A 25,054-nucleotide genomic window follows, 5' to 3' on the forward strand; every position below is an offset into this window, starting at 1 on the left:
ATAGACCTTTGTCTTCTGAAAAATGAAAGACCAATAGGATTTATTCATCTAAGGATTTAACAGGTCATTCTAATGACTCTGTTTTAGACCTGGTACCTCAGGCTGTGGTCTAGTAGATAGGCTTCTGCACTTAAAGTCTGGAAAATCTGGTCTCAGTTTTGGTTCAGGCACTAAGATATTTGACCTTGAGAAAGTCACTTAACTGCAGTAGGGTACTATACTGGTTAAAGTGCTGGACGTGGAGTCAGGAAGATCTGGATTTGAATCCTGCCCCAGATGCTTAATGATGTAAAACCTTTGGCAGGTCATGTAATTTCTTCTGATTCTAGTTTCCTCACCTGTAAAATAAGAGAGCTGTACTTAATGATCTCTAACTTAGGTCCTTTCCATGTTCTGTATCTATGATCTCATCCATAGTCTCCTTTTTGTGCATATCATTTAAAATTTATACAGTTCATGTTCAACTTAGAACTTCTTTATTGGAAAGTCTGTATGTGTACATTGTCTTTTCCTTCTGCTGAGTAAATGAATACTTTATAATATTTCAACTTATTATTCCAAAACTTTTCTCTTGTTTATTTAATACCAATTTAATTTTTCCTTTTCTTTCTCCTTCATTTATTGCTCTGAGTTGGAGAAGAAAATCAAGGGAAAGTTTTGTACTGAATCCCCTCTGTCCCAACTTTTTTTTTTTCCCTTTGAAAACATAACTTAATTTCCAGAGACTTCTGTTGAGTGAAATGTGTCAGAGCACACAGAAGGTTAAGTGAAAAGAGCAGCAGTTTGTCATTTACAGGGAAGAGTGGGAAAGTAACATACATTTATCCATTCCACTTTCTTCCTTATCTGGGAACTCTTCTGTCTTTCCTAAATTGAGGACATAGGGCTTTCAAGGTCCTCTATTATGTTTCTAATATTGTGGTAGGGCTCTTAAAAGTTGTCTTATTATATGCCTTAATTCTAAACATGAACCTTGGAAGAAAAAGCAGTCTTAATTATAAAATTACAATTTGCAAATTCACTTTTCCTTTCTTTTTCTCAAGTACATGATATGCCTCATAGTCTTGCTTAGAGATTGCTGTAGTACTTTTTAGGAATAGGAGGACTTTCTGTAGGGGGCAGAGCCTTACATACTATTCTTTAGTAAATGGAATGAGAATCCCTAAAGATTAGTAAAGATACTAAAATGACAGCAGCATAGGACCTAGATACATCTCTTTGTGTTTCCCAAGCAACACCTAAACTTTGGTTTAGAAATGAAGATAATGGAGAAACTATGGCTGTAAATATAGTGTTTTAACTTTCATCTCTTGCTACATAGGCTGCCTTTGTCAGAGATGTATTATTACCAGGAGAGTGGGATGTATGTGTAACATCATATGAGATGCTCATTAAAGAGAAGTCTGTTTTCAAAAAGTTTAATTGGAGGTACTTAGTCATTGATGAAGCTCACCGGATCAAAAATGAAAAATCTAAGGTAACTTGGTTTTTAGAAAATCATTTTTTGTAATAAAGAAATGTTGTGAGTATACAAAATAAACATGTTTTTCCACCTCTTCTAGTTATCAGAAATAGTAAGAGAATTCAAGACTACAAATCGACTACTGCTAACAGGAACACCTCTTCAAAATAATTTGCATGAACTCTGGGCACTCCTCAACTTTTTGTTACCGGATGTTTTTAACTCAGCTGATGTAAGTGTTTCTAGTGATTAATGTTTGGGATGAGAGGCAGCATTACATAGTGGTTAGAGGACTAACCTTGTGTCAGGAGGATCTGGGTTCAAGTCCTTACTCTGACACATACCATGGGATTATGAGCTAATCACTTCTTGGTATGCCAGGCAGTTCTTTTAAGATGCAAAGATACAGGAATTGCCTATCTGCAGAGAGTCTCCACATGGGAACTTCCCTTACACCAATACAAACACAGATCCAATTTGGACCACAAACATTTTGATATCTCTAGAGTTAGAAGGTACTTGGGTGGTCTTTAATTCAAACCATACCTGGATCCTCCACAACGTATCAGACTGTTTAAAACCCTTTAATTAGGGGGAAACATTACCTCATGTATAGTCCTTTTCCACTTTTGGATAACTTATGGAGTAGGAAGTTTTTCCTTGCAGGAAGCCTAAATTTGTTTTGTTTTGTTTTTTGCAACTCATGAGCATTGTTCTTTGGGGCCAAGCATACAGTCTAATTCTTCTTCCACTTGACAATACTTTAAATTCTTGAAGGCAGCTAATGTTTCCTTCTTCTGTTCTAATTTTCAAGCTCTGTATCTCTGGTTCTTTCAGTATATCCCAGGTATGGCTTGATCTTAAGACCTTTCGCAGTCTTGTTTGCTCTTTTCTGGATGTTCTGGAACTTACAGTTTTTCTAAAATGCAGCACCCAGAACTAACCCAGTACTGTCTATGTGAGCTGGATAAATTCTTTAGTATTTTGTTTAGGGGTCAAAATTCAAACTTACTGGCCTACAGTTTGTATATTCCATTTTCTTCCCTTTTTTGAAAACCTGGGACATTTGCCTTTGACCTCTCCTGTGGTAATCTACATTTTCTTTTTGTAACCGAAGATAACAGTTCAGTGACTTGAACTCATTGGGGTACCTATTACTGTCTCCCTACTGATTTAAGTCTTAACTCCTCATTAGCTATTTTTCTTCTTTCATGTCTGGTCTAAAAATCATTCTCTTTGGTAGAGAACACAAGAAAAATAAAAGTTGAATATTTCTGTCTTCAGTGTGTTTTCATTAATCCCATCTATTTCTGGTAACCAGTGAATGTAAAAGGCCTAGAAGGGAGCCTTTCAGTATTTGAGAGGATTAAAAGGCAAGACTCACATAGGATAAGAGGGCATGAATGGTACTTTAGTCTTAATTGATTGCAATGCACAAATCCATTCAGGTATTTTAAAATTGTTAATTGTCCTTTTAAAGGTTTGTCTAGTTTTTATTCTTGAATTTTATGTTTTTTCATCTTTGGGTCATCAGAACTTCATTCTTGACTGCTTTCTGTCTGACTAGGTAATTTAGCTTATGGAATTTCAGTCTGTTTGATACTGTCCTTTCTTTGAACCTTTGGAAACCTACTTTTCTAAAAATTAGGGTGTGTTGTGCCCATCTTCTTTCTCTCAAAGGTTATTAGTTGGAAGATGGACTGGGCACTTCCTAAGTACAGAAATTATTAGCTACTGTGCTTTGGGAAGAAAGAGCTCCAGCAGATGTTCAGATACTCAGAGTTCTCTTTCATTATTATATTTCTGTGCCAGGAAGTGATCCATTTGTTGAATGCCTCATCTTTTTTTTTCCATTTCTATTTGGGTGGAATGTAGTGTAGTTTGAGAATATCATTTAAATTTCTACTTATATTGATCTTCTCAGATGCTGTCCCTTATGCTAGTTATGAATGTTGCAAATCCTCATATAGTATATCTTCTCTTTTAGCATATAATTTCCTCCACCTTTACTTAACCTATACCTTTCCAGAGTTAAATTTAGTCATACTGTTACATTCCAAATAATACCTCTGTGGCTGTGTTTGCCTTCTTGCTTCAGGATTTCTGGTTCACCTTGTTTATTACTCATACTTTGTATTTGTTTATAAACACCTGAGTTATTTATAGACTTGTTTCCTAGGAATTTCTGGGCAGTTTTGCTGTTATTCTCTCTACATCGTAGCTACTTTCTTTTGGCAGTTTTCTATTCTCCTTTTCAGCTTAAAGCCTTTTTGATTCTATTTGTAAAACTAAAGGTAACATTCTTTCCAGCACTTGTTAGGTATACTACAATCCTGCCAAGGGTCTTTCATTCCTATACTTCAACCTATGAACAATTAGTCTAAAAAACATTTTAATATGCCGTTCTCATTGTCTTTTAGATAGCCTTTGACTTTCATTTACAGTGAGGATGAAAATAGCATCTGTTCTCCTTAAAGTCTTCAGGTACTTGCCCACGACATAATAATCTTCCCAAGTTTTTCTTAGAGCCCTTTTGGCTCTATCATTTGTTCTAACTTGAGTCACCAGAAATAAGTAGTAAACATCTGGTTTGACACATCTTAGGAGGTTCTTTCTGTTTCGTAGCTTAGATTTATTGCCTGAGGAGATAGCTGATATTATTACCAAATTGATTAAAAAAACTAGCTCAGTTCCCTAATTAGAGGAGTTGCTAAACACCATCACTCATTTTCCTCTGAGAAGTAAGTACTTGATGCCATTTTTTTATAGCAACTTGTTGGATCTACATCATTGTTCTTTGGAGGATAAGCTGCTACTTTCTTCTTAGAAAGTTCAGCTCTCTCCTCTTCAGGAAGATCCTTATCATTGGTTTCTTTTCCTCTGATAGAATGTAAGCTCTTTTATGGTGGGGATTGCTTCACTTTTGTCTTTGTAACTGCTACGGCAGAAGTTTGCCTGAGACTTTGTTACCATGACCAGATATATAAGGAGCCTTTTCAAAGAATTATATTTTGTGCATGGGTTTATTTCATATTGTAAGTTTCTTTTCTTTTTCCTAGGAATCTGATTACTAATTTTATTGTGGTTTGGTGATAAACTTTAAAAGAATATAGCAGTTGGAATGTGAAATATTTTCTTAGTAACTATTGTTTGTGTTTTCACTTGGATTTACTTGGATTTTGTTTTTTCATGATGTTTTTACCTTGCACATATATGTTTTTGTCAGGAGTTATACATGGTATTTAATGAGGCATTTATTTTGTTGTTATAGATAGTTGATATGCTTAGATCTTTGCCTTAAAACATGTATTAGTTGAAAAGTCCTTTTTATTGTTCAAATCCAACAAAAGTACTAATATTAAAATCATGCTTATGCTGTGAAATAAAAATTGGTAGTCTTATTTTCACTTTAAATGATTTGCTTTAAATCTGACTAGCAGTCTTCTGCCTAAGTAGCCTAGGTTGGCTTTATGAATGAAAAAGGAAAATACCCGTTCCCCCCTGTCCCCTGATCCCCTTGTGAAGCTGTGGAAGAAGTCAGGCTATTGCTTTTCTAATACTATCTGGTTTTGGTTGACAGTTAATTTCTTGAAATATTCATTGGGAAACTTGTTACCAACATATCTCTGACAGAATATTTAATGGGATGGTAACCTGTATCCCATGGAGCTTATATTTGCTGCAAGGGGATCAGGGGACAGTTGCTTTCTAATCCTAACATTCCACGAGTCTAAATTATTTTGGCTATCCATTTTGGGGGAGAGGTCAAAAAGCTACTTTTTTGGTTTCATATTTTTGTTGTTTTTCTAACTTTGTTTTATCAAAATAGGACTTTGATTCGTGGTTTGATACAAATAACTGCCTTGGGGATCAAAAGCTAGTTGAACGTCTCCATATGGTAAGTAGAAGATCATTGTTTTGTAATAGTTATATAAATATTTAATTGAGATTAAAAAATGAAACAGAATGTCTGGTGTAATGGATGGTATGCTTGAAGTCAGAGAATCCCTGGTTTAAATCCAATTCTGATGCTAAGTGATCCTGGGCAGTTTACGTAACATCTGTGTACTTTTTAAGTATCATGAAGCTGTCGTAGGTTTCACAAAACTACTGTAGTCAGAAAGCTTGAATGTCTCCCAAAAGAAGTAAATGACAGGCTCATGACAATGCAATTGCCACTTGTAGGAAAACACCCAGCTACCATCAATCAGTGCGTATGTTCTCACCATGACAAACCCTGATGAGGCCAAAGAAAAATTTCATGGAGACCTGGAAATCCTCATCATCAGTGTGTTGAAAGAGGACAAGCTTGTAATTCTGAATTACTTTAATGTCAGAGTAGGCACAGGCTATTGGATGTGGCAGGTAGTCCTTGGGAGGAATGGGGTTGGAAACAGTAAGTCACTTACTATGGGAGACTTTGGCAACTCATGAGCTTCTCATCACCGACACTTGTGTTTACCTAAATGCAATAAAAACTTGTGGGTGCACCTTGGTAGCACATGTCAGCATTTATCATTGAACTATATCATCGTAAGAAGAGACAGACAAGCTGTGAGACAGATAGGATGTGAGAGTAATGAAGGCAATGTGTGGTGCAGGATGTTGGACCAATCATAGACTTATCCTTTCCAAGCTTCAACAAAAGCAGTTGTCCCAAGGTAAGATGATTACTGGAAGACTTAATTGTCAACAGAATAGAGCACTTCTTGCATGAATAGTTTGTTGCTAACTTGGAGGGAAAGCTGGGCCAACGCATGGTTGACAAGAGTGGAGCAGAAAAGGAGTGGGCAGTTTTCAAAGATTTGGTGTATAGTACTGCACTTAAATCATCTGGGTCAAAACACTCAAAAACATCCAGATTGGTTTGATGAAAATGATGGGGAAATCCAGAAGCTGCTAAATGAAAAATTAGAACTCCACAGGGTTTACCAGCACTATAGTTTGTCTTTAAGAAGGCACTGTTTAATTTCATCAAAAGAAAGAGCAAGTAAACCTTAGAGAGATGCAGGATTCTTGGCTCATTAAGAAGGCAGATGAAATTCAGTTTTACACTGAGGGTAACAATCCAAAGTGTTTTTATGATGCCCTGAAGGCTATTTATAGGCCAAAAACATAGTGCATCTCAGCTTCTCACTACTAACGGAGCTACACTGATCAGTGGTAAGGACATGATTCTGGAGAGAAGGGATAAACACTTCTATAGTGTTCTCAACAGACTGTCATCAACCAGTGTTGAAGTCATTGACTCTGTACCTCAGGTTGAAGTCAGTTCCTCTGTAGATAGAACTTCCAACTCTAGAAGATACCATTAGGCTCCTCTCATATGGCAAACCAGCTGGTGCTTATTCTATTCCAGGTGAGATTTATGAGGCTGGGAGTTCACTGCTCATACAAAAGCTGACTGAAGTCTGGGTTATAGGACAAGAGGAGATTATCTCCCAGAAGTTCAAGGATGCCTCCATTTCCCAACTCCATAAAAGGAAAGGAAATAGGTGGTCCTATGACAGTCATGGATGGGGGTTAGAGTAGTACAGGGGTTGCGAGAGTGTGAGTGTGTGTGTGTGTGTGTGTGTGTGTGTGTGTGTATCTTTCTCTTAGTCTTTTCTGGCAAGGTTCTTGCCAGACTCCTTAATAGGCTGATCCTTCACCTGGAAGATGGTCATCCATGTGAGTATCAGTGTGGCTTCAGAAAGGGCTGAGGAATGGTTGATGTGGTGTTTGTTGCCTGGTAACTCCAGGAGAAATTACAGGAGCATAATAGAGGTCTGTACAAATTGTTTCATTGATCCGACCAAAGCCTTTGATATTGTCAGGTGTAAGGGCTTGTGGAAGATCATGGCAAAATTTGATTGCCTGGAGAAGTTCATCCGTATTTTATATCAGTTTCTTGATGGCATGCTTTTCTGGGTTCTGGATAATGGAAAGTGCTCTTAGAATTTCCAGCCACCAGTGGAGTGAAGCAGGGCTGTGTGCTTGCTCCTATGCTTTTTAGCATGATTTTTTTTCAGTGATGTTGTCAAGATGCCTTCAACAAGAATAAAGATAGCATTAAAGTCAGCTACCCTACTGATGATAAATTACGTAACTTGAAAAAGCTACAAGCCAAGGCTAAAGTGGAGAGAAAGTTGATACGCGAATTTTTGTTCCCAGCTGAATGTGTGCTGTGTACTCCGAGGCTGAAATGCAATGGAGTGTGGATTCTCTGCTGCTTGTGCTAATTTTTGCCTGACAGTTATCAAGAAAACAAGTTTTCAATCAGTCAGTACCCTTCCATCCGTATGTGGGACCACTGGTTACAGCAAATGGAGAATTTTTGAATGCTGGGGGTAAATTCGCTTATGTTGGCAGTACACTTTCTAGGGTTGTACACGTAGATGAGGTTGGTGCATAGATTGCCAGAATGGGAGGCTGTGAAGGAAAGAGTGGAAGAGAAAAGCTGTCAGGCTTCCTTCCAAACTGAAAGTTTATAGAGCTCTTGTGATGATCTTGTATGCCTGTGATACCAGGATAGTCTACCAACACCATGCCAGGAAACGGAATCATTTCCAGTTGAATTGTCTAAGGAAGATTGTGAAGTTCACCTGGCAAGATAAGGTACTGAACACCAAGGCCCTTTCTCAAGCTGAATTGCCAAGCATTCAAGCTCTGCTGCAGAGAACTCAACTCTGATGGGCTGGTCTCATTTTTTGAATGCCAAATATATGTTTGCTTAAAAGACTTTTATGGAGATCCTCAGATAAGGCAAACACTCACATGGAGGTCAGAAGAAGCGATACAAGGACACTCTCAGGGGGCAGCTAGATGGCGCAGTGGTTAAAGCGCTGGCCCTGGATTCAGGAGTACTTGAGTTCAAATCGGGCCTCAGACTCTTGACACTTACTAGCTGTGTGACCCTGGGCAAGTCACTTAACCCCCATTGCCCCACAAAAAAACAAACAAACAAACAAGGACACTCTCAAAAGTTTCACTGAAGAACTTTGGAATCAGTTGCGGGGCATAGGAGATACTGACACAGGACCATCCAGCATGGCATTCCTGCATCAAAGAAGGGCTATGTTCTGTGAGTGAAGCAGAATTACAGTAGGTCAAAAAAATTGAGGTGTGCAAATTTAGAGACATTTTGTCTCCAAATGTTCATATAAACTTTTTGTGCCCAACCTGTTAGAGCCTTCCAAGTTTGTATTGATCTGATCAGCCACAGTCAGACACATTGTACCTTTACCCCAACATAGTGATGTCATTTTGGTCCTCTTCAAGAATGAAGGATGACAACCACCACCAATGTCAAGCAACTCAGACTTAGGAGAGTCATAGATTAGTTCTAACTCCATGTTGACAAACTCATGACGCCACCTACTGGAGACTTGCTGTGGGAAAGCTCCACCATGAGGAAAATGCCTCAGAGGGCAAGGCCATGTGGCTTTTCCTTGGCGTCAGGAAATGACGTTTGCTCATGGGGGCTGTCTATCAAGGCTACCGGCCAATCAACTTGAGGAGCCTCCTATGGTCTGGGAGGAGACAGGAAGGAGGAAAGGGAGCCTGCGCGGAGAGCTCTGGGGCTTTTTGGGTTCCTGACTTGATGGTGGTGGCGGCAGAGGACTTCACAGGAAATTTGAGGAAAGATAGGAATGCCAGGCTGTTGGAATTCTGTTCTCAATCTTTTTCTTTCTATTTTCCAATAAACCCTTAAAAACCTAAACTCGTTTTATCAGTGATTTTAGTCAGTTTCCCCCAAACTGGGGGAACAGATTAGAATCCACATTTAGAATCTTAAATTACACAGCATGTGGAGGATGAAAAGTATACAGTAGCTAGTGTGCTCATTAGAAATCAGGAAGAGACTAGGTGCTTCTTATCTTAAAACTTCAGATTGTCATGTATCTTCCAGTTTCTTTATCTTGAAAAAGGAGAAGGAATGATACTGAGATGGTTTTCCTAAAAGACTTGACCATAATGACTGATCAGTAGGAGTGTTACTCATGACATGGCTACCAGAAAAGCTAATGTGATGTTGGACAGTATTAGTAGCACTAACCAGTATGACCTGTTGGTAACAGGTTTGTTCTGCTTTATACTCGTCAGGCCATGCTTGAAGTTTTGGATACAGTTCTGAACCTCATACCAGAAAGACATCCAGAAGCTCTACGATGTGCTTAAAGGATTGTCAATCAGTCTAGAGAAGGCAGGTTCCAACTCTGAGGCCTGTGGTATATGAGGCCTACTTAGTTGTCTTTCAGAATTGTGATTTCCTCAAAAGCTCAGCTCCAGCTCTTCTGCCATAAGTTGTTGCTGGATCCCTCTTATGAAATTGTCTGGTGTTTGCATTGTTTGTTATATGTTCACTTAGCATGTTGAGGTTGTTCCCACAGAGCATGTAAGCTTCTGAAGGGCAGCAGGGATGATTTTGGTTTTGTCTTTGGTCCCCAGAGTCTGGCTTGTTGAGTTGATGATTGCAGGGATTTGCAACTACCATGTAGAAAGGCTTAGGAATGTATAGCATGGAGGAAAGAGCATTTGTGGAGGAGATATTCTGAAATTCCATTTTGTAAAAGTGGGATTAGTTTGTCATGCAGTAGGAAAAGGAAAGTTATAATGGTTAGAAAAGTGAATGAGTTCCCTTAATGAAGTAGTGGTGCACAAATGTAATTTAGTCTTCTTATTCTGTGGGCAGCTAGGTGGTACAGTGGGTAGAGCACTAGGGGAGCTGGAGTCAAAAAGACTTACCTTCCTGAATTCAAATGCAGCCTCAGACACTTATTAGCTGTGCGACTCAGCAAGTCACTTCACCCTGTTTGCTTCAGTTTCCTCATTTGTAAAATGAGTTGGAGAAGGAAATGGCAAACCACTCCATATCTTTGCCAAGAAAATCCCAAATGGGGTCATGGAGAGTTGGACACAACTGAAACAACTGAATAACAATTTTATCCTATGTAGTTGGTTGTGTATATAAAAACCTTTTAAATGGAACTTGTTAGAGATTTTTGTATGGTACCTTGTACAGACTGGGGGCTACTTTTCCTTATTAAAGATTTATATCAAATTATTCTAAAATTATTCCCTCACCTTTTTAGTCTTTGCCATCTTATTTACTTGGGGTTCTTATGAGACAGTTTTTAAGCCACTTCCTCATATTTAGATATTTATCATTTCATATAAGACAGACAAAAAAATGACTAAAGCCTAAATGGGACACCCTCTCCCCTCCCCCCGGGATTTTTTCCAGTTCAGAATTATTGTCTCTAATAGTCTATGTATTTGTCAGGAAGACATATCATTATATTACTATTTTTTTTCTAGGTTTTGCGCCCATTCCTCCTTCGTCGAATTAAAGCTGATGTTGAAAAAAGTTTACCTCCAAAAAAGGAAGTTAAAATATATGTAGGTCTCAGCAAAATGCAAAGGGAATGGTAAGTGATTTGAGACGATGTTTTTATTACATATGATCCTTCACAAATTTCTGTCTGTTTCTCTTCCTAGGTAATGTCTGGCTGATTTACTGTAGTAGGTACTGTGTACTTTTTTTTTTTTTAAAGGAGGAACCTAACCCGTTTGGAAAGCAGTTATTCTTTCAGTGCTAGATAGAAAATAGAAATAATATAACCATCACCAAAATTCAATTTCTATTATGTCTTATTTATTTGGTGACTGCATATCTATATATACTTAAATGTTTTTGCAAGAATGTTTAAAGGGTCACATATGAGGGGTTTGTTTGACTTAACAAGTAAAGCAAGTTTTATATTAGTAAATTTAAATGGAAAAATTAATTTTTATTATCTTTTATACACTACTTTTATTTCTATACATATCTTCCTACTCCCTCTGCCCAGAGAGCCATCTCTTGTAATGATAACAAAGAGGGGAAAAAATTCATTTCAGCAAAAAACTAATCAGCCAATCAGCTGGGTTTGAAAGTCATTTATGCTAGATTCCACACCCATAGTGTTTCTTCCAGCCATCTGCATGCGAGGTCAGATTGTGTATTTTCTCATCTCTGGAACTTGGTCATAATTTCACAGCATTTAGCATCATGTGGGTTTTTTCATTTTCATTGTGGTCATTTTACTATTTTCTTGATTCCACTTAAACTTTGCATCACATTTATTTTTGCCTTTATCTTTCTAACTGTGCTTCTCTTAATATTTGTGTTGAATCAATTTCAAAACAAAACCAGAAAAACCCCAAATAAACCAAAAACTGTGCCTGCTTTGTTCATTTTTTTATATTTGTCTCTTAGGTTATTTTTGCTTTTCCTCCCAAAGTAATCCTTCATTTAGAAAGTATTAATCAGTAAACATTTATTGAGTATCTGCTACATGTCAGGCACTTGGTACATAATGTGAAAATTAAGTTTAAAGAATATAATTGGTATATGAAAGAACAAAAGGAGATAAAGTATGAATGGTTTAGTTAAGATTGTCATGAAAATGTTTGAGATTCTGGCAATCAAATGTGTATAATACCAGCATATTTTGGTAGATATAAGTTAACTGATTTCGTTCCACTGGTAATATAAGTATGGCCCTAACAATGGCTAATTTCTTTTTTTTTTTTTTGAAATAAATAAAAAGTGATGTTTTATTACATTTTCCTTGTCAAATATTTGGGGCAGACCCAAATTTAATTTAGCTGAAAATGTCAAACTTCTAAAAAAGCAAATAAAGAAAAATCTTAAATTATATTAAAACCAAACATTCTTTCCAAGGCACTATACTGGCATTTCCAGATTGACAACAATATGAATGTTTCCTGGAAACAAAATCTTGAGTCCAAAGTCTGCCTTTGAAAGAGGTCCATGCTTCCTCTCAGAAAATTCCACCAGGCTTAGGGGACTATGCTTGTGGCCTTTCTCAGAGCCAGGTAGCCTGTAACTACATCTGAAGGGAGCATCTGAATGTAAGCAAACTCTTCAATGGTGCTGAATCTTAACTTGCTCTGTGGATCTGTATAGTTTGCAACAAGTCCTGAAATATCAGAATACTTCCTGGCTGGTTTAAAGGAAGGGGGAGCATCTATACTGAAGTAGCTAGGATTGTTGAGTTGCCATGGCAATGCCCTTTCAGAAGCAAGAATCTGTTTTAGGTTCTTCCAGGTCCTGTTCTTCTTGCCTGCCATGGCTCCCCCGATGCCCGAGTGCACAAAGTTGGGATCCTTAAATGGCAATGGCTTGGGAGTGGCTTCTGTAGGTCCTGTGCTAAAGTCAGGGGTCACTACCTTACTCTCACTCAGTCTCCATGCTGACACCCTGGGAGAAGCCGGTGGCCCCCACTTTCTTCTTCTTGCGGCTGCTTTTGCAGCCACCGCTGCTGCTGTTGTTTGCAGGGCTGGCGGGCCTTTTCTTGCTGTTTCTCGCCATCACCGGGGTGGCGGCCGTAGTGGCCACAGTAGGGAGTTGTGCGGCCATTGCTCCCCTGCCCTCAGTCCTTCCCTCCCCCTGTTCCCACTCGCCCCCTCCCCCGGGTCTCCAACAATGGCTAATTTCTTAACAGAAATGACGATAAATTATGAACAATTTAATTGTAACAGAAATAAATGATTAACAATGAAGCATTGGGGAGAACTGAACTTACTGAAAAGTGTTTTCTCCTTAGGTATACACGGATACTAATGAAGGATATAGACATATTAAACTCGGCAGGAAAAATGGACAAAATGAGATTGTTGAATATCCTAATGCAATTGAGGAAATGTTGCAATCATCCGTATCTCTTTGATGGAGCTGAACCTGGTCCACCTTACACAACAGATATGCATCTGGTTACCAATAGTGGCAAAATGGTTGTTCTAGACAAACTTCTTCCTAAGTTAAAAGAGCAAGGTATACACACTGGAGACAATTGTTTTAAAAGTTCTAAAGTTAAAATGAAAATTCTGTAGTTATTTTTGTGAAGTTTTCTGAATAGTATAATAGTAGGTGGAGGGAGCAGCTAGGTGGCACAGTGGATAAAGCATCGGCCCTGGACTCAGGAGTACCTGAGTTCAAATCTGGCCTCAGACACTTGATGCTTACTAGCTGTGTGACCCTGGGCAAGTCACTTAACTCCCATTGCCCCACAAATCAAATAAATAAATAAATAAATAATAGTAGATGGATATTTAAACTGGCATCAGCATTTAAATAAGTCTTTCAATCATTTGTATGGTTATGATATCACAAAGCTGTGTAGTACACTTTATAGAGTTATTGTAAATTATCATATGTATGTTCTGAAATCACTGCTTTGAAGGCATGTAACATGTAGTGAATGATTATTACTGGGAAAATTGGGGTGAGGTATAGGTTTCTCCAATGCTAGTCTTATAATTTCGCCCCCATAGCCTCTTTTTTTGATGGCAAATGAAGCTTCATGATGACTTTATCAGATTCATTTTGTAGTAAGATCTCTGGATAGGTTTGCTTTTTGGCTTTTGCTCAACTTGCATTTTTCTTTGGCAAGTGTCTTAGAAATATTTTGTATCACACATTAGCTCTACATTGTACAGTCTGCAATTCTTGGAAGTTGGTATGCATGTGATTCCATTTAGATGTTGGAAGAAAATGTAAGTATGTAAGGATCTGTTTTCTTTTTATGATAATCAGCTTTCCAGTCTGTTTATCCTGACCTTTGGGAGTGAGTCCAGGCATTCATGCATACAAGTTGAGATTGCTTTGCCCTGCTACATGCGCTGCTTGAATGTGACTGACCTGTCCATATATGAGGAACACTGGATTAGGATATTCCTTTGTTTCATAGTTGGTTCAGGCATTGACTGTGGCAAGAAATCCATGGCCTTGGTAGAATAGGTCAATGTGAGATGTGGGCTGAAGACAAGTTTGAATGTGAAATACACACTGAACTTATGAATTAGCCCAAAGAAACACTGAGGACACCTGAACTTCTGTGTGTGGAATAAAAGCTATTCAATGGATGGGAAAAGGTCTCATGGGTTGTAAGAGACATTCAAGCTATATGGATTTTAAAAACATCCTTTTTTGTGGGGAGGAAGAGAATCCAGACATGTAATTTACTCCCCCTCAAGTAATATAGATCAGCAATAGCTCTCTAACATGAATTTTTAGAGTGGCCAGGTGCACTTAGTGGTTAAGTGACCTGTCTGGGGTCACGCAGATAGTATTATCAGAGGCAGGGCATAATAATTTGTAATATAAAATTCATAGTTAAGGATATAATGGATTTGGGGGGGGGGCAGGGCAATGAGGGTTAAGTGACTTTCCCAGGGTCACACAGCTAGTAGGTGTCAAGTATCTTGAGGCTGGATTTGAACTCAGGTCCTCCTGAATCCAGGGCCAGCACTTTATCCATTGCGCCACCTAGCTGCCCCCGGATATAATGGATTTTATGCATACTTTTAGTTGCTACATGGTTAGTCTTATATTTTGAGCATTGTTATATATTACAACATATGTTCGAACATTTTTCTGCTTTTAAGAGGTTTTGATTAAAGTATTGTAATCAACAGATTCAAGAGTACTAATCTTCAGTCAGATGACAAGAGTATTAGATATTTTGGAAGATTACTGCATGTGGAGAAATTATGAATACTGCCGGTTGGATGGACAGACTCCTCATGATGAGAGACAAGTGAGTTAAATTTGATGGGGAAAATGAGGGAGAGGATATTATGTGACATGATTATTTTTTTTGACATTTATTCTATTTTACACAGGATTCTATCAATGCATACAATGAGCCAAACAGCTCCAAGTTTGTTTTTATGTTAAGTACACGTGCTGGTGGTCTTGGAATAAATCTTGCTACTGCTGATGTTGTGATCTTATATGATTCAGACTGGAATCCACAAGTTGATCTTCAGGCTATGGTAAAGACTCAGATATATCCATTTACCCAAGTCTAAGTGGTAGAAATACTTCTCACAATAGTATATACTTTGCAGGTGCTTAAATTCTGTTTTGGTGGTGAAGTGCCTGGTATAATGGGGAGAGTTAATTGGTAGGGTCTCCCTGACATCACTTAAATCCATGAGTAAAAGTGCTGGGGGCTTGTGTATTTCTGGTTACATTTGAATTTTTTTTAACTTCTCTTTAGTAGAAATAATTTAGCATTAGTTAAAATAAATAGGGCAACCTGAGATGAAGGTTATATTTAAAGCAGTTTTCAGTTAGAGTTTAAAGTTTAAAAATAGGGAAGTCAAATTCTTGATTGATCTTTAATAAAATTATTATATTATGAACAGTTTTGGGGAGTTAGAATTTTTATAGCATGTCTCTCGATTTATTCTTTCCAATGAAGACTCATAGGACATTCATTTTAAGGAGTCAGCTAGTAATGAGCTAGATTTTCTTTCTTTTTTTTTTTTTTTTGAGAGAAAGGAATTTGAAAATATTTTATGCAGATTTGATAAAGGAAATTTTTATCATGTAAGAAGAGGGCTCATAACTACGCATTCAAGCATTGTCTACATATGTTTTCTCACAGTATGCCATATGAGATCTATATTCATTTACTTGTTTAGGATCGAGCACATAGAATTGGACAAACCAAGACTGTTCGAGTATTCAGGTTTATCACTGATAATACTGTGGAAGAAAGAATAGTGGAACGTGCAGAGATGAAACTCAGGTTGGATTCAATAGTTATTCAGCAAGGTGTGTATTATAAAATTCAAGGATTCCTTATTTGATGGTATAGCAAGAAGGAAGTATGTTTTACTGTATTTATTAGGATTGTTTCATTTTTTAACCATTTATAAATGGCTTGTTAAGCCAACTTGACAGTATTATTATGTCTTAAGTATCCCTTGTGTGCTTATTGTTAAAGGGAGATAATAACAAAAACAACAAAACCAACCCAGGATGTGATCTGTGCTCATGCAGCTTTGAATATGTTGGGGGACATGGAAGTACATTTAAGTCCTCTGTGTTGTTGTCTTTCCTCTTCTGACTCCTTTAGTACCTATCTCTGTGTCTCACAACATCAGCCACTAGCACGTGACAATGTCCTGAATGTCCAGGTAGAGTGAGAGCAGGGTCCTTGCAGACAGAGCCAGACCCAGTGCTAATCCAGTGCTAGGCTTCAATAAAGGCAGTAGGCACACTCAGTAAGACAGTGTTGCAGTGAATGGAAAATGAAGGTGTTTATAAATGCTGAGGTGACTGAGGGCTGAGGGTGGGGGTCAGTCAAGCATTTATTAAGTACCTACCATGTGTGAGATACTGGAGATACAAATAAAAAAGGGATAGTTGCTGCTTTCTAGGAGCTTACGTTCTGGTAGGTTGATAAATGTTCAGTGGATAAAACCTATGCTGGTGGTGAACTTAGGAGTAGTCTTGGATAGCAACTGATGCTGGAGAGCCTGTCCAAGGACAGGAAGAGAGAGTGTTTTGTGTAAGGAATAGAGAGGAGGCCAATTTAGCCTACCTCATAGAGTGGGAGGTGGAGGGAGGTCCAGTGAGGCTGGACAGGTAACTTTGGACCAGATTTTATAGAGCTTTAATAAAAGTTAAATGGATAAGTTTTTATTTTATTCTAGAAACATTAGGAAGCTTGGTTGAGGCAGGCAGTGGCATGGTCTTTGTCATCATTGTGTTCAGTGGACTGGAGCAGTGACAATTAGAAGACTCTTGGAGTAGTCTAGGTAAGAGGTGGTGAGGGCTGGAACTTAAGGTGGTGGCTGTGAGTGGAGAGAAGGAGGTTCGATTTGATAGGTGAAGGTAGACAGATTTGGTAACTAATTGCATGTTTGGAGTGAGGGAGAGTAATTCGAGTATAATGAATTTGGGGATTGGACAGGTGGTGATTCTTTTGACAAATGGGGAAGTACTGAAGAGGAGAGCATTTAGACAACAAAGATAATGAGTTCAGTTTTGAACATGTTGATTTGGAAATGTCTCCCAGATTTCCAGTTTGAATGCCTAATAGGCAATTGGTAATGGGAGACTGAAACTTGGGGAGAAGACATTGGGATTGGATCCTAATGCAAGAGAGGGCGAGGAGGTGGAATGGACAGTATTTTGCATCTGATTGAATATGTGGATGGGGCCTAGTCAGAGTGAGGGTTTTAGGATAAATCCCAGGTTGTAATTGATGAACTGAAGTATGTGCTCTTGATTGAAATCTGAAATTAGGAGGAAGAGTGGGCTTGGGAGAAAAGATAATATGATTCTGTTTTAGACATTATAGGCACTTAAATGTTGAATGAACCAGGAAAGTTTTCCTCAAGGTTTCTGAGGTGGCTATATGCAAATTCTTTTCTTGTAAAATATATACTTTGCAAATGAATTGTTCTCATTGGGTGGACAGAGCTAATAAAAATGTGGTGGACTGTTAGATCCTGTTGTTGAGAGGTTTCTTTTTTTATAATAAACATTGTTATTTAAAATTTTGAGTTCCCCCACTCTCCCAAGCAATCACATATATAGGTTATACACATTCAGTTATGTAAAGCATTACCATATTAATCATTTTGTGTAAGAAAACTTGAATAAAAGAAAAAAAATGAAAGTGAAAAATAGCATGCTCCAGTCTATGTTCAGTCAGTATCAGTTCTTTCTTTGGAGGTGGGTAGTATGTTTCATCAGTAGTCCTTTGGGATTGCCTTAGATCATTGTATTGCTGAGAATAGTTAAGTCGTTCACACTTCTTCATCAAACAGTATTGCTATCATTATGCACAGTGTTCTCCTCCTTTGATTTCCAGTTAGCATTTCATTGGGGAATGGCTAAACAAGCTGTAGTATATGATGATGATGGAATATTATTGTGCTATAAGAAATGACAAACAGGATGATTTCAGAAAGGCCTGGAAAGACTTGTATGGACCGATGTATAGTGAAGTGAGCAGAACCAAGAGAACATTGTGCACAGAGACAGCAATATTGTTTGATGAATAACTGTGAATGACTTAACTATTCTCAACAAGACAATCCCAAAGGATTTGTGATGGAAAATGCCATCTGTCTCCATAGGAAGAACTAGTATTGATTGGACAAAGACTGAAGCATGCTGTTTTTCATTTTCTTTCTTTCATTTGAGTCTTCTTATACAAAATGATATGGTAATGTTTTACATAATTGTTATACATGTATAACATATATTTGATTGTTTTCCCCCTCAGAGTGGGGAGGAAAGAAGGGAAGGAGGGATAGAATTTGGAACGCAAAACTTTAAATAAAAATGTTTATTTAAAAAAAATAAAAGAACCTCTGATCTAGAAAATGAGAGGGTTAGATTAGATGATCTGCAAGTATTGAGTTGAACAGTGGGAAATTAAATTCAGTAGGGCCAAGATTATTAAAGAACAGACTTTAGACTTTAAGTGGTAGGTAGTTGGCAATTATAGATTCCTGGGCAAGGGAATGGAACAATGAACTTGGCTGTTTTAATGAGAATTGCATGGCTATGAATGATTGGAACAAGGAAGGGAACATGGTGAAACTGATGAAGTTTTTGGTGCCTTTGGAACCTGTACTTTACATTAAGTTCTTTGTTTAAAATATTGATTTAATCAGTCAAATATTAAGCCCCTTATTTATATCCAAGGCAGTGTGCCAGGTATTGTGTAGGATAAAAGGCAGTGCAAGACAGCATTCCAGAAGAGAGCTTTCAAATCTGTGCAATATGGCATCAATAATCAGAGTGTTTAATTGTATTGTAAGATGACCGAAACTTTGTCAAATTAGTGGGATAGTCAGCAGGCGCTGTGAATTCAGATATCAGTGGACTGTGAAGCTTCTCTGAAGGAAAGTATTTGGACTGGGATGAGTAAAATGAGAGCTCTGTAGGTGAGTTGAATAAAGACACTTAGAGGTGGGAAGGCATGTATATGGGAGGCCAGGCCTCTGAATATTAGATTTGCTTATATCTAGAAACCTTTTTTTTTCCAAGTTATATTTAAAATAGAAGTTTAGATTTGGTTATTTGGAAAATAATTTGATTTAGTACTGAAATGTACATGACTTTCAGTCAGCAAGTAGTTAAAGACTTTTATAGGATTAGTTAGCCACTATGCTTCATGAAAGCAACAGAAAACTAATTTTTGTTTAACTGAGGTAATTTTTCTGAATTTTTTTTCTACTAAAACCATCCATATGTTTTTTTCTTTAGGAAGGCTTGTAGATCAAAATCTGAATAAGATTGGAAAAGATGAAATGCTACAGATGATTCGTCATGGTGCAACACATGTATTTGCCTCAAAAGAGAGTGAAATTACAGATGAAGATATTGATGGTATTTTGGAAAGAGGTGCAAAGAAGGTGAGTCATAGGTTGAATAATGTGCTTTCAGTATCATGTGGATGCTTAAAATTTCAGAAATATTTAACATTGGAGTATTTGTTGTAAATGTATTTTATAAGTAAGTTTTTCATAGAGGATTTGATGTTTTCAAATTCTCAGTCTATTATGAAGTTGGTTTTGTTTCCCCACAGACTGCAGAAATGAATGAAAAGCTCTCCAAAATGGGTGAAAGTTCACTGAGAAATTTTACAATGGATACAGAGTCTAGTGTGTATAACTTTGAAGGTGAAGACTACAGAGAAAAACAAAAGGTAACTTGAATTATATTTGGCTAAATGAAGGACATGACTCATTTTATAGAATTTTTAGGATGCTTATTGTCATATGTAATATTGATATGTAGTCCATATAAGTATTACTTAGATATTTTTACTAGGCGTTGCATATTAGCTTAATAGAATTTGTTACAGTGAGGAAAAGTTATAAAACTTAGTGTTTAAAATGTGCCATTAACTTTTTCTTTTCTCTATTAGATGGCATTCACAGAGTGGATTGAACCACCTAAGCGAGAAAGAAAAGCCAACTATGCTGTTGATGCATACTTCAGGGAAGCCCTCCGAGTCAGCGAACCCAAAGCACCCAAGGTGAGTTTGCTGGATTAGGAAGTAGCTGCATCCAGACAGACTGGTAATGGGGTACACCATCGAACTGACTGTACTTGGCTATTGTAATATTTTCAATGAAGAGTAGGTGGGATGCTCCTCAGATTTGCAGTGACATAAAGGTGAGAAGGATAGCTAATCCATAGGATGACAAGAATTAGGATCCAAAAGGGTCTTGACAGGTTAGCTAGATTATTGGGTTGAATCTAGTCAGCTAAAACTCAATATGAATAATTATAGATACATAGCTATTTAGACATAGCCCTTCTAAAAGGATCTGATCTGAGCTATTTGTTAGCTCCATGTACCGTATGAGTCAGCAGTGTGATGTGTCAGCCAGAAAGCTAATTCTGATGGTAGGGTGCATCAGGAATGGCACAGCTTCCAGGAAAAGGGAGGTGTTTGTCCTACTGTACAATATCCCAGTCAGACCCCATGTAGAGTACGGTGTTCATTTCTGGGTACCATGGTTTAAGAAGGACTTAGCCTTGGGGGGGTGGGGGGGGAAGGACTTAGCCTGCTGAGAACACGGTCAGCTTGCTTGGTGAAGGCCTCTGAGCTCATGATGTAAGGGGATCTTGGGCTTGGAAAAACAGAACACTAAGGACCTGATGGCTGTGTTCACATCTGAAGAGGTGTTATATGGAAGAAATGGTATATTTCTTTTTGTATGAGTTAGACCAGATGGCTGGTGAGGTCCCTTCCAAGTCTCACATCTTAGGACCTTTTTATGTATGTGTGCATGTGTGCATATAATTGTAAGTAATTGTTTTTATTCTAGTGATACAGGTGACAAATCCAGGTTTCATAGAAACATTTTTGCATGTTTTTAATTAAAAATCTTATATCTTACTTTTAGATTGCCTTAATTTCCAATATGTTCTTTCCCTGCCTACCCCATCATAACAGAGAAGAAAAAAGAAAAAAGTTCAGAAAAATTGACACCAAAACATCAACCCGTGTATGACAGTACACGGGCTGTCTCCTTTACAAAGAAGAGAAGAAGGCACATTTATCTCTTTTTTGGGGCCAAGCTTGGTCAACAGAATTACGAGTCTTAATTTCCTTTTTGTTGTTTTCATTTACGTTGATGTTTTTTAGTGTGTTTATTATTTTCCTAGTTCTCCTTCCTTCACTTAACATCAGTTCATGTGAGTCTTCCCAAGTTTTTTTATGTTCATATTTGTCTTATGGTACAGTGGAAATAGTCCATTAAATTCATATATTTTTTCCCTGCTATTTCCCAAATAAATGAGCATTGATTTTATTTCTAGTTCATTTTAAAAAATATACATGGAATAAATCTCAGTATATTAATATAGAATTTTTGGGGAAAACTATGGTATTATTTTAGAGAATTTAAAGTCCTCCAGTCCAGTCATTTTACACATAAAGGAATGGAGGCCCTGAGAGTTGAAGTGACCTACCATAGGTCATATATCAATTAGCAAGTATTTAAGTACCTACTATGTGCCAGGTATTGTGCTAGGTGCTGGGGATATACATACAATAAATGAAACAATTTCTCTTCATAAGAAGCTTACATGCTAATGGATGTGAAAAATACACATAAAATATGTGTGTTTTTGTATATATTTGTATACAGACATATACACACATATAATGACTTTCAGCAGTTTGTGGGATGGACTAGTGTGATGAGAGATTTGAGTCAGGCAAACCAGTTAGGAGGCTGTTGGAATAATCTAAGTGAGAGGTGGCTTGACACGAAGAAGTGGTTTGAACTAAGTAGAGAGAAGGGTTGGAGTTAGGAAACAGATAGCAGAAAGACAGCGATTCCTCTGACAGGAAGAAGCGGGGAGGTTTTGAGGAAGAAACTGTCCCAATTCAAATTGTCTCTGGGATGTTGAGTTTGAAATGTCTAGTAGACAACTAGTGACATGAGACTAAAATTCAGAGGGAGACCTTAGCTGAATATACATATCTGAGTTATTTTCAAAGGACCTGATGAATTCCTGACACAGAGGGTGTAGATGATGACTTAGAAGACCCACTGTTAGGGGGAGGCATGATGGAGATGATAAAACAGCAAAGGAGACTGAGAAGGAACTGTCAGACTGGAAAAAGGCTAACCGGGAGAGAGGAGTGTTAGGAAGACACAGGGTTGTGACCACACCCCTGCAGGACTTTGTACCAACACTTTATGCACAGTTCACCCTAACTATGTGGGTATTTCTTTTGTTTCAAACAATACGAATTTGCCATTCCTCCCTATTCTCTCTCCCAATTTATAGAAAATTTAAAATATGCTTGTTTAATTTCACTGAAGGGAGTTACTGTTTGGAGGGGAAAATTGTATAATTTGTATTTTAATTTTAGTCCAACTTAAATAGGTTTGGGGAGTAAACTTTTTAAATGGTTATAATTTTTTTTCCCCTCTTAGGCTCCTCGACCTCCAAAACAACCCAATGTTCAGGATTTCCAGTTCTTTCCTCCACGTTTATTTGAATTATTGGAAAAAGAAATTTTGTATTACAGAAAAACAATTGGGTATAAGGTATTTAAACATTTGCAGTTATTTTTGACTCTTCTTTTTACATTCAGAAAAATGTTTACTAAATTTCTCTAAATATAAGTAGGCTTGCAAATAATTACTCATTCAATTTAAAAGTGAATAAAGAAAAATACTAATTTTGTAACTGTTTTTAGCATGGTGCTTTTTTAAGCCTTTTGTTTAAGATGAATAGATTTGATATTGAATAAGTAGACTCAGTACAGTATTATATTCTCAAACTTAAGAAATTAATTCATCACATAATAAAGTATTACCTGATGCATTAGCAAAATCTGGACATTTTCCAGGTGCCCCGCAATCCTGACCTACCAAATGCAGCCCAGGCACAAAAAGAAGAACAGCTAAAAATTGATGAAGCAGAGCCCCTCAATGATGAAGAGCTGGAAGAAAAAGAGAAGCTTCTGACCCAGGTGGGTGTGGGAATTGATGGTTGACTCTGGGGATTACAAGGCATGAATGACAATCCCAGCCTCAAGTAGCCTTTTTTTATTTTGATTTTGATTTAGGGAGGGGAGAGGCAAAAAGATAGACAAAGGAAATAGGACTTATTGACTAAAAAACCCAAGTGCCTTGCCCATATATGACAAGAAGTGCTCAAAGAACCTGGAGGGAGGCCCAGTAAAGTTTAGGAATATGCAGGATTTGAGTTGGTGTTTGAAGTTTTGGTAGGATTGAGAGAGATCAAACACATTTGAGGCAGAGTAGATGAAGCTACTCAGGCTTTAGGAAAGGCCAGTATGGGAATTTGTTTGATTATGGTTTTTTTTTGTTTTGTTTTGTTTTTGTGGGAGGTAGGGGGTGGGGGTGAGAAGGAGCAAAATGGTAGAGAAAATGAAAAGCTTGTTAAGAACCAAAAATAGGGGGCAGCTAGGTGGCACAGTGGATAGAGCACCGGCCCTGGAGTCAGGAGTACCTGAGTTCAAATCCAGCCTCAAACACTTAACACTTACTAGCTGTGTGACCCTGGGCAAGTCACTTAACCCCCATTGCCTCACTAAAAAAAAATTTTAAAAGAACCAAAACTAGCCAGGGCAAAGAATTGACTTGAAAGTGAATTTTGTGTTTTATATAAGGCATGACATTCTAAATGACATTTAACAAAAATATATCTTTGTGTGTATATAGCTTTAAATGTGATGACGTTTTATTTATAAATGTAAAAGTGAAGGTATTGCCGTATTTTGAGATGGCATAAGTTCTGCTCTTTAGATTACAACTAAACAGCCAAATGAATGATGCATACTTTATGCTTTTCCTTACAAATAGTATGGGTATTTCACGGTTTGCAAATTTATTTAATACTATAATACCTTAATTTCAGTAGTGCCAACAAGTGTATGATCTTTTTTTTTTTTTTTTTTAGTGAGGCAGTTGTGGTTAAGTGTCTTGCCCAGGGTCACACAGCTAGTAAGTGTTAAGTGTCTGAGGCCAGATTTGAACTCAGGTACTCCTGACTCCAGGGCTGGTGCTTTATCCACCGTGCCACATAGCAGCCCCCATATATGATCATTTTTAAAATGGCTGTTATAAAACTCAGTGACTGAAGATAAGCATGCACTGACAAAAAGATGTTTTCTGGAGTGATTATCCTAATAGACTTAGTACTTAAGCAAGTATAACCAGAATTCCTTACTATAAAATAATATTCTGAATTCCATTTGAAAATTATGTTTAGTTAACATTAAAAATTATGTCTCTTGAATTTAAGGGATTTACCAATTGGAACAAGAGAGACTTTAACCAGTTCATCAAAGCTAATGAGAAGTGGGGCCGTGATGATATTGAGAACATAGCTAGAGAAGTAGAAGGGAAAACACCAGAGGAAGTCATTGAATATTCCGGTAAGTGCATGTGGGGGTTTCAGTTGAATCCGTTGTGATGCTTTCACATTTTCCCGTACCCATAATTAACATTTAAGAGCATAACGATTGGGTCATATTTATAGGTCATAGTAGCCAAAATGTTTTTCTCCAAAGCCTGTAAATTCCCTGGTGCAATTGTTTGCCTGTTTTGCAGGTGACACGGAGGATCAGTCTTGAAACCCTAAGATTCAAAGGGACTTGTTCAAGGTCTCATAGTGATAGGTTTTGGAGGAAGGACTCAGCCCAGGTGTAGTTGAACAAAAATGAGAAGTCATGGCTTTAGTACTGCCTATACTTATTTCAGGGATGACTTGGACGAGTCACTGGGCCACTC

General features: G+C 37.6%; 2 protein-coding genes across 5 annotated transcripts in view; one reads left to right on the forward strand and one right to left on the reverse strand.

Moving 5' to 3' along the window:
- The window catches only part of SMARCA5 (SWI/SNF related, matrix associated, actin dependent regulator of chromatin, subfamily a, member 5), a 47,437-nt gene that overhangs the window by 16,114 nt on the left and 6,269 nt on the right, over nucleotides 1–25,054 (forward strand). For all 4 annotated transcript variants that reach the window (XM_043970357.1, XM_043970358.1, XM_043970359.1 and 1 more), the window contains exons 7-20: nucleotides 1,322–1,477; nucleotides 1,563–1,694; nucleotides 5,292–5,360; nucleotides 10,763–10,872; nucleotides 13,057–13,283; nucleotides 14,927–15,048; nucleotides 15,134–15,286; nucleotides 15,941–16,073; nucleotides 19,530–19,678; nucleotides 19,852–19,971; nucleotides 20,194–20,304; nucleotides 22,727–22,840; nucleotides 23,146–23,268; nucleotides 24,567–24,699. In XM_043970357.1, coding sequence (XP_043826292.1) covers nucleotides 1,322–1,477; nucleotides 1,563–1,694; nucleotides 5,292–5,360; nucleotides 10,763–10,872; nucleotides 13,057–13,283; nucleotides 14,927–15,048; nucleotides 15,134–15,286; nucleotides 15,941–16,073; nucleotides 19,530–19,678; nucleotides 19,852–19,971; nucleotides 20,194–20,304; nucleotides 22,727–22,840; nucleotides 23,146–23,268; nucleotides 24,567–24,699 — 1,852 coding nt within the window. The remainder of the gene's footprint in view (nucleotides 1–1,321; nucleotides 1,478–1,562; nucleotides 1,695–5,291; nucleotides 5,361–10,762; nucleotides 10,873–13,056; nucleotides 13,284–14,926; nucleotides 15,049–15,133; nucleotides 15,287–15,940; nucleotides 16,074–19,529; nucleotides 19,679–19,851; nucleotides 19,972–20,193; nucleotides 20,305–22,726; nucleotides 22,841–23,145; nucleotides 23,269–24,566; nucleotides 24,700–25,054) is intronic.
- LOC122730856 (INO80 complex subunit C-like) lies at nucleotides 12,090–12,869 on the reverse strand. The gene is given in 2 exon segments (XM_043970361.1): nucleotides 12,090–12,692; nucleotides 12,694–12,869. Coding segments are annotated over 2 exon segments (579 nt in total). The 3' UTR covers nucleotides 12,090–12,289.

This window comes from Dromiciops gliroides, chromosome 6 (genome assembly GCF_019393635.1).
Source record: "Dromiciops gliroides isolate mDroGli1 chromosome 6, mDroGli1.pri, whole genome shotgun sequence".
In the NCBI taxonomy this organism is placed as follows: Eukaryota; Metazoa; Chordata; class Mammalia; order Microbiotheria; family Microbiotheriidae; genus Dromiciops; species Dromiciops gliroides.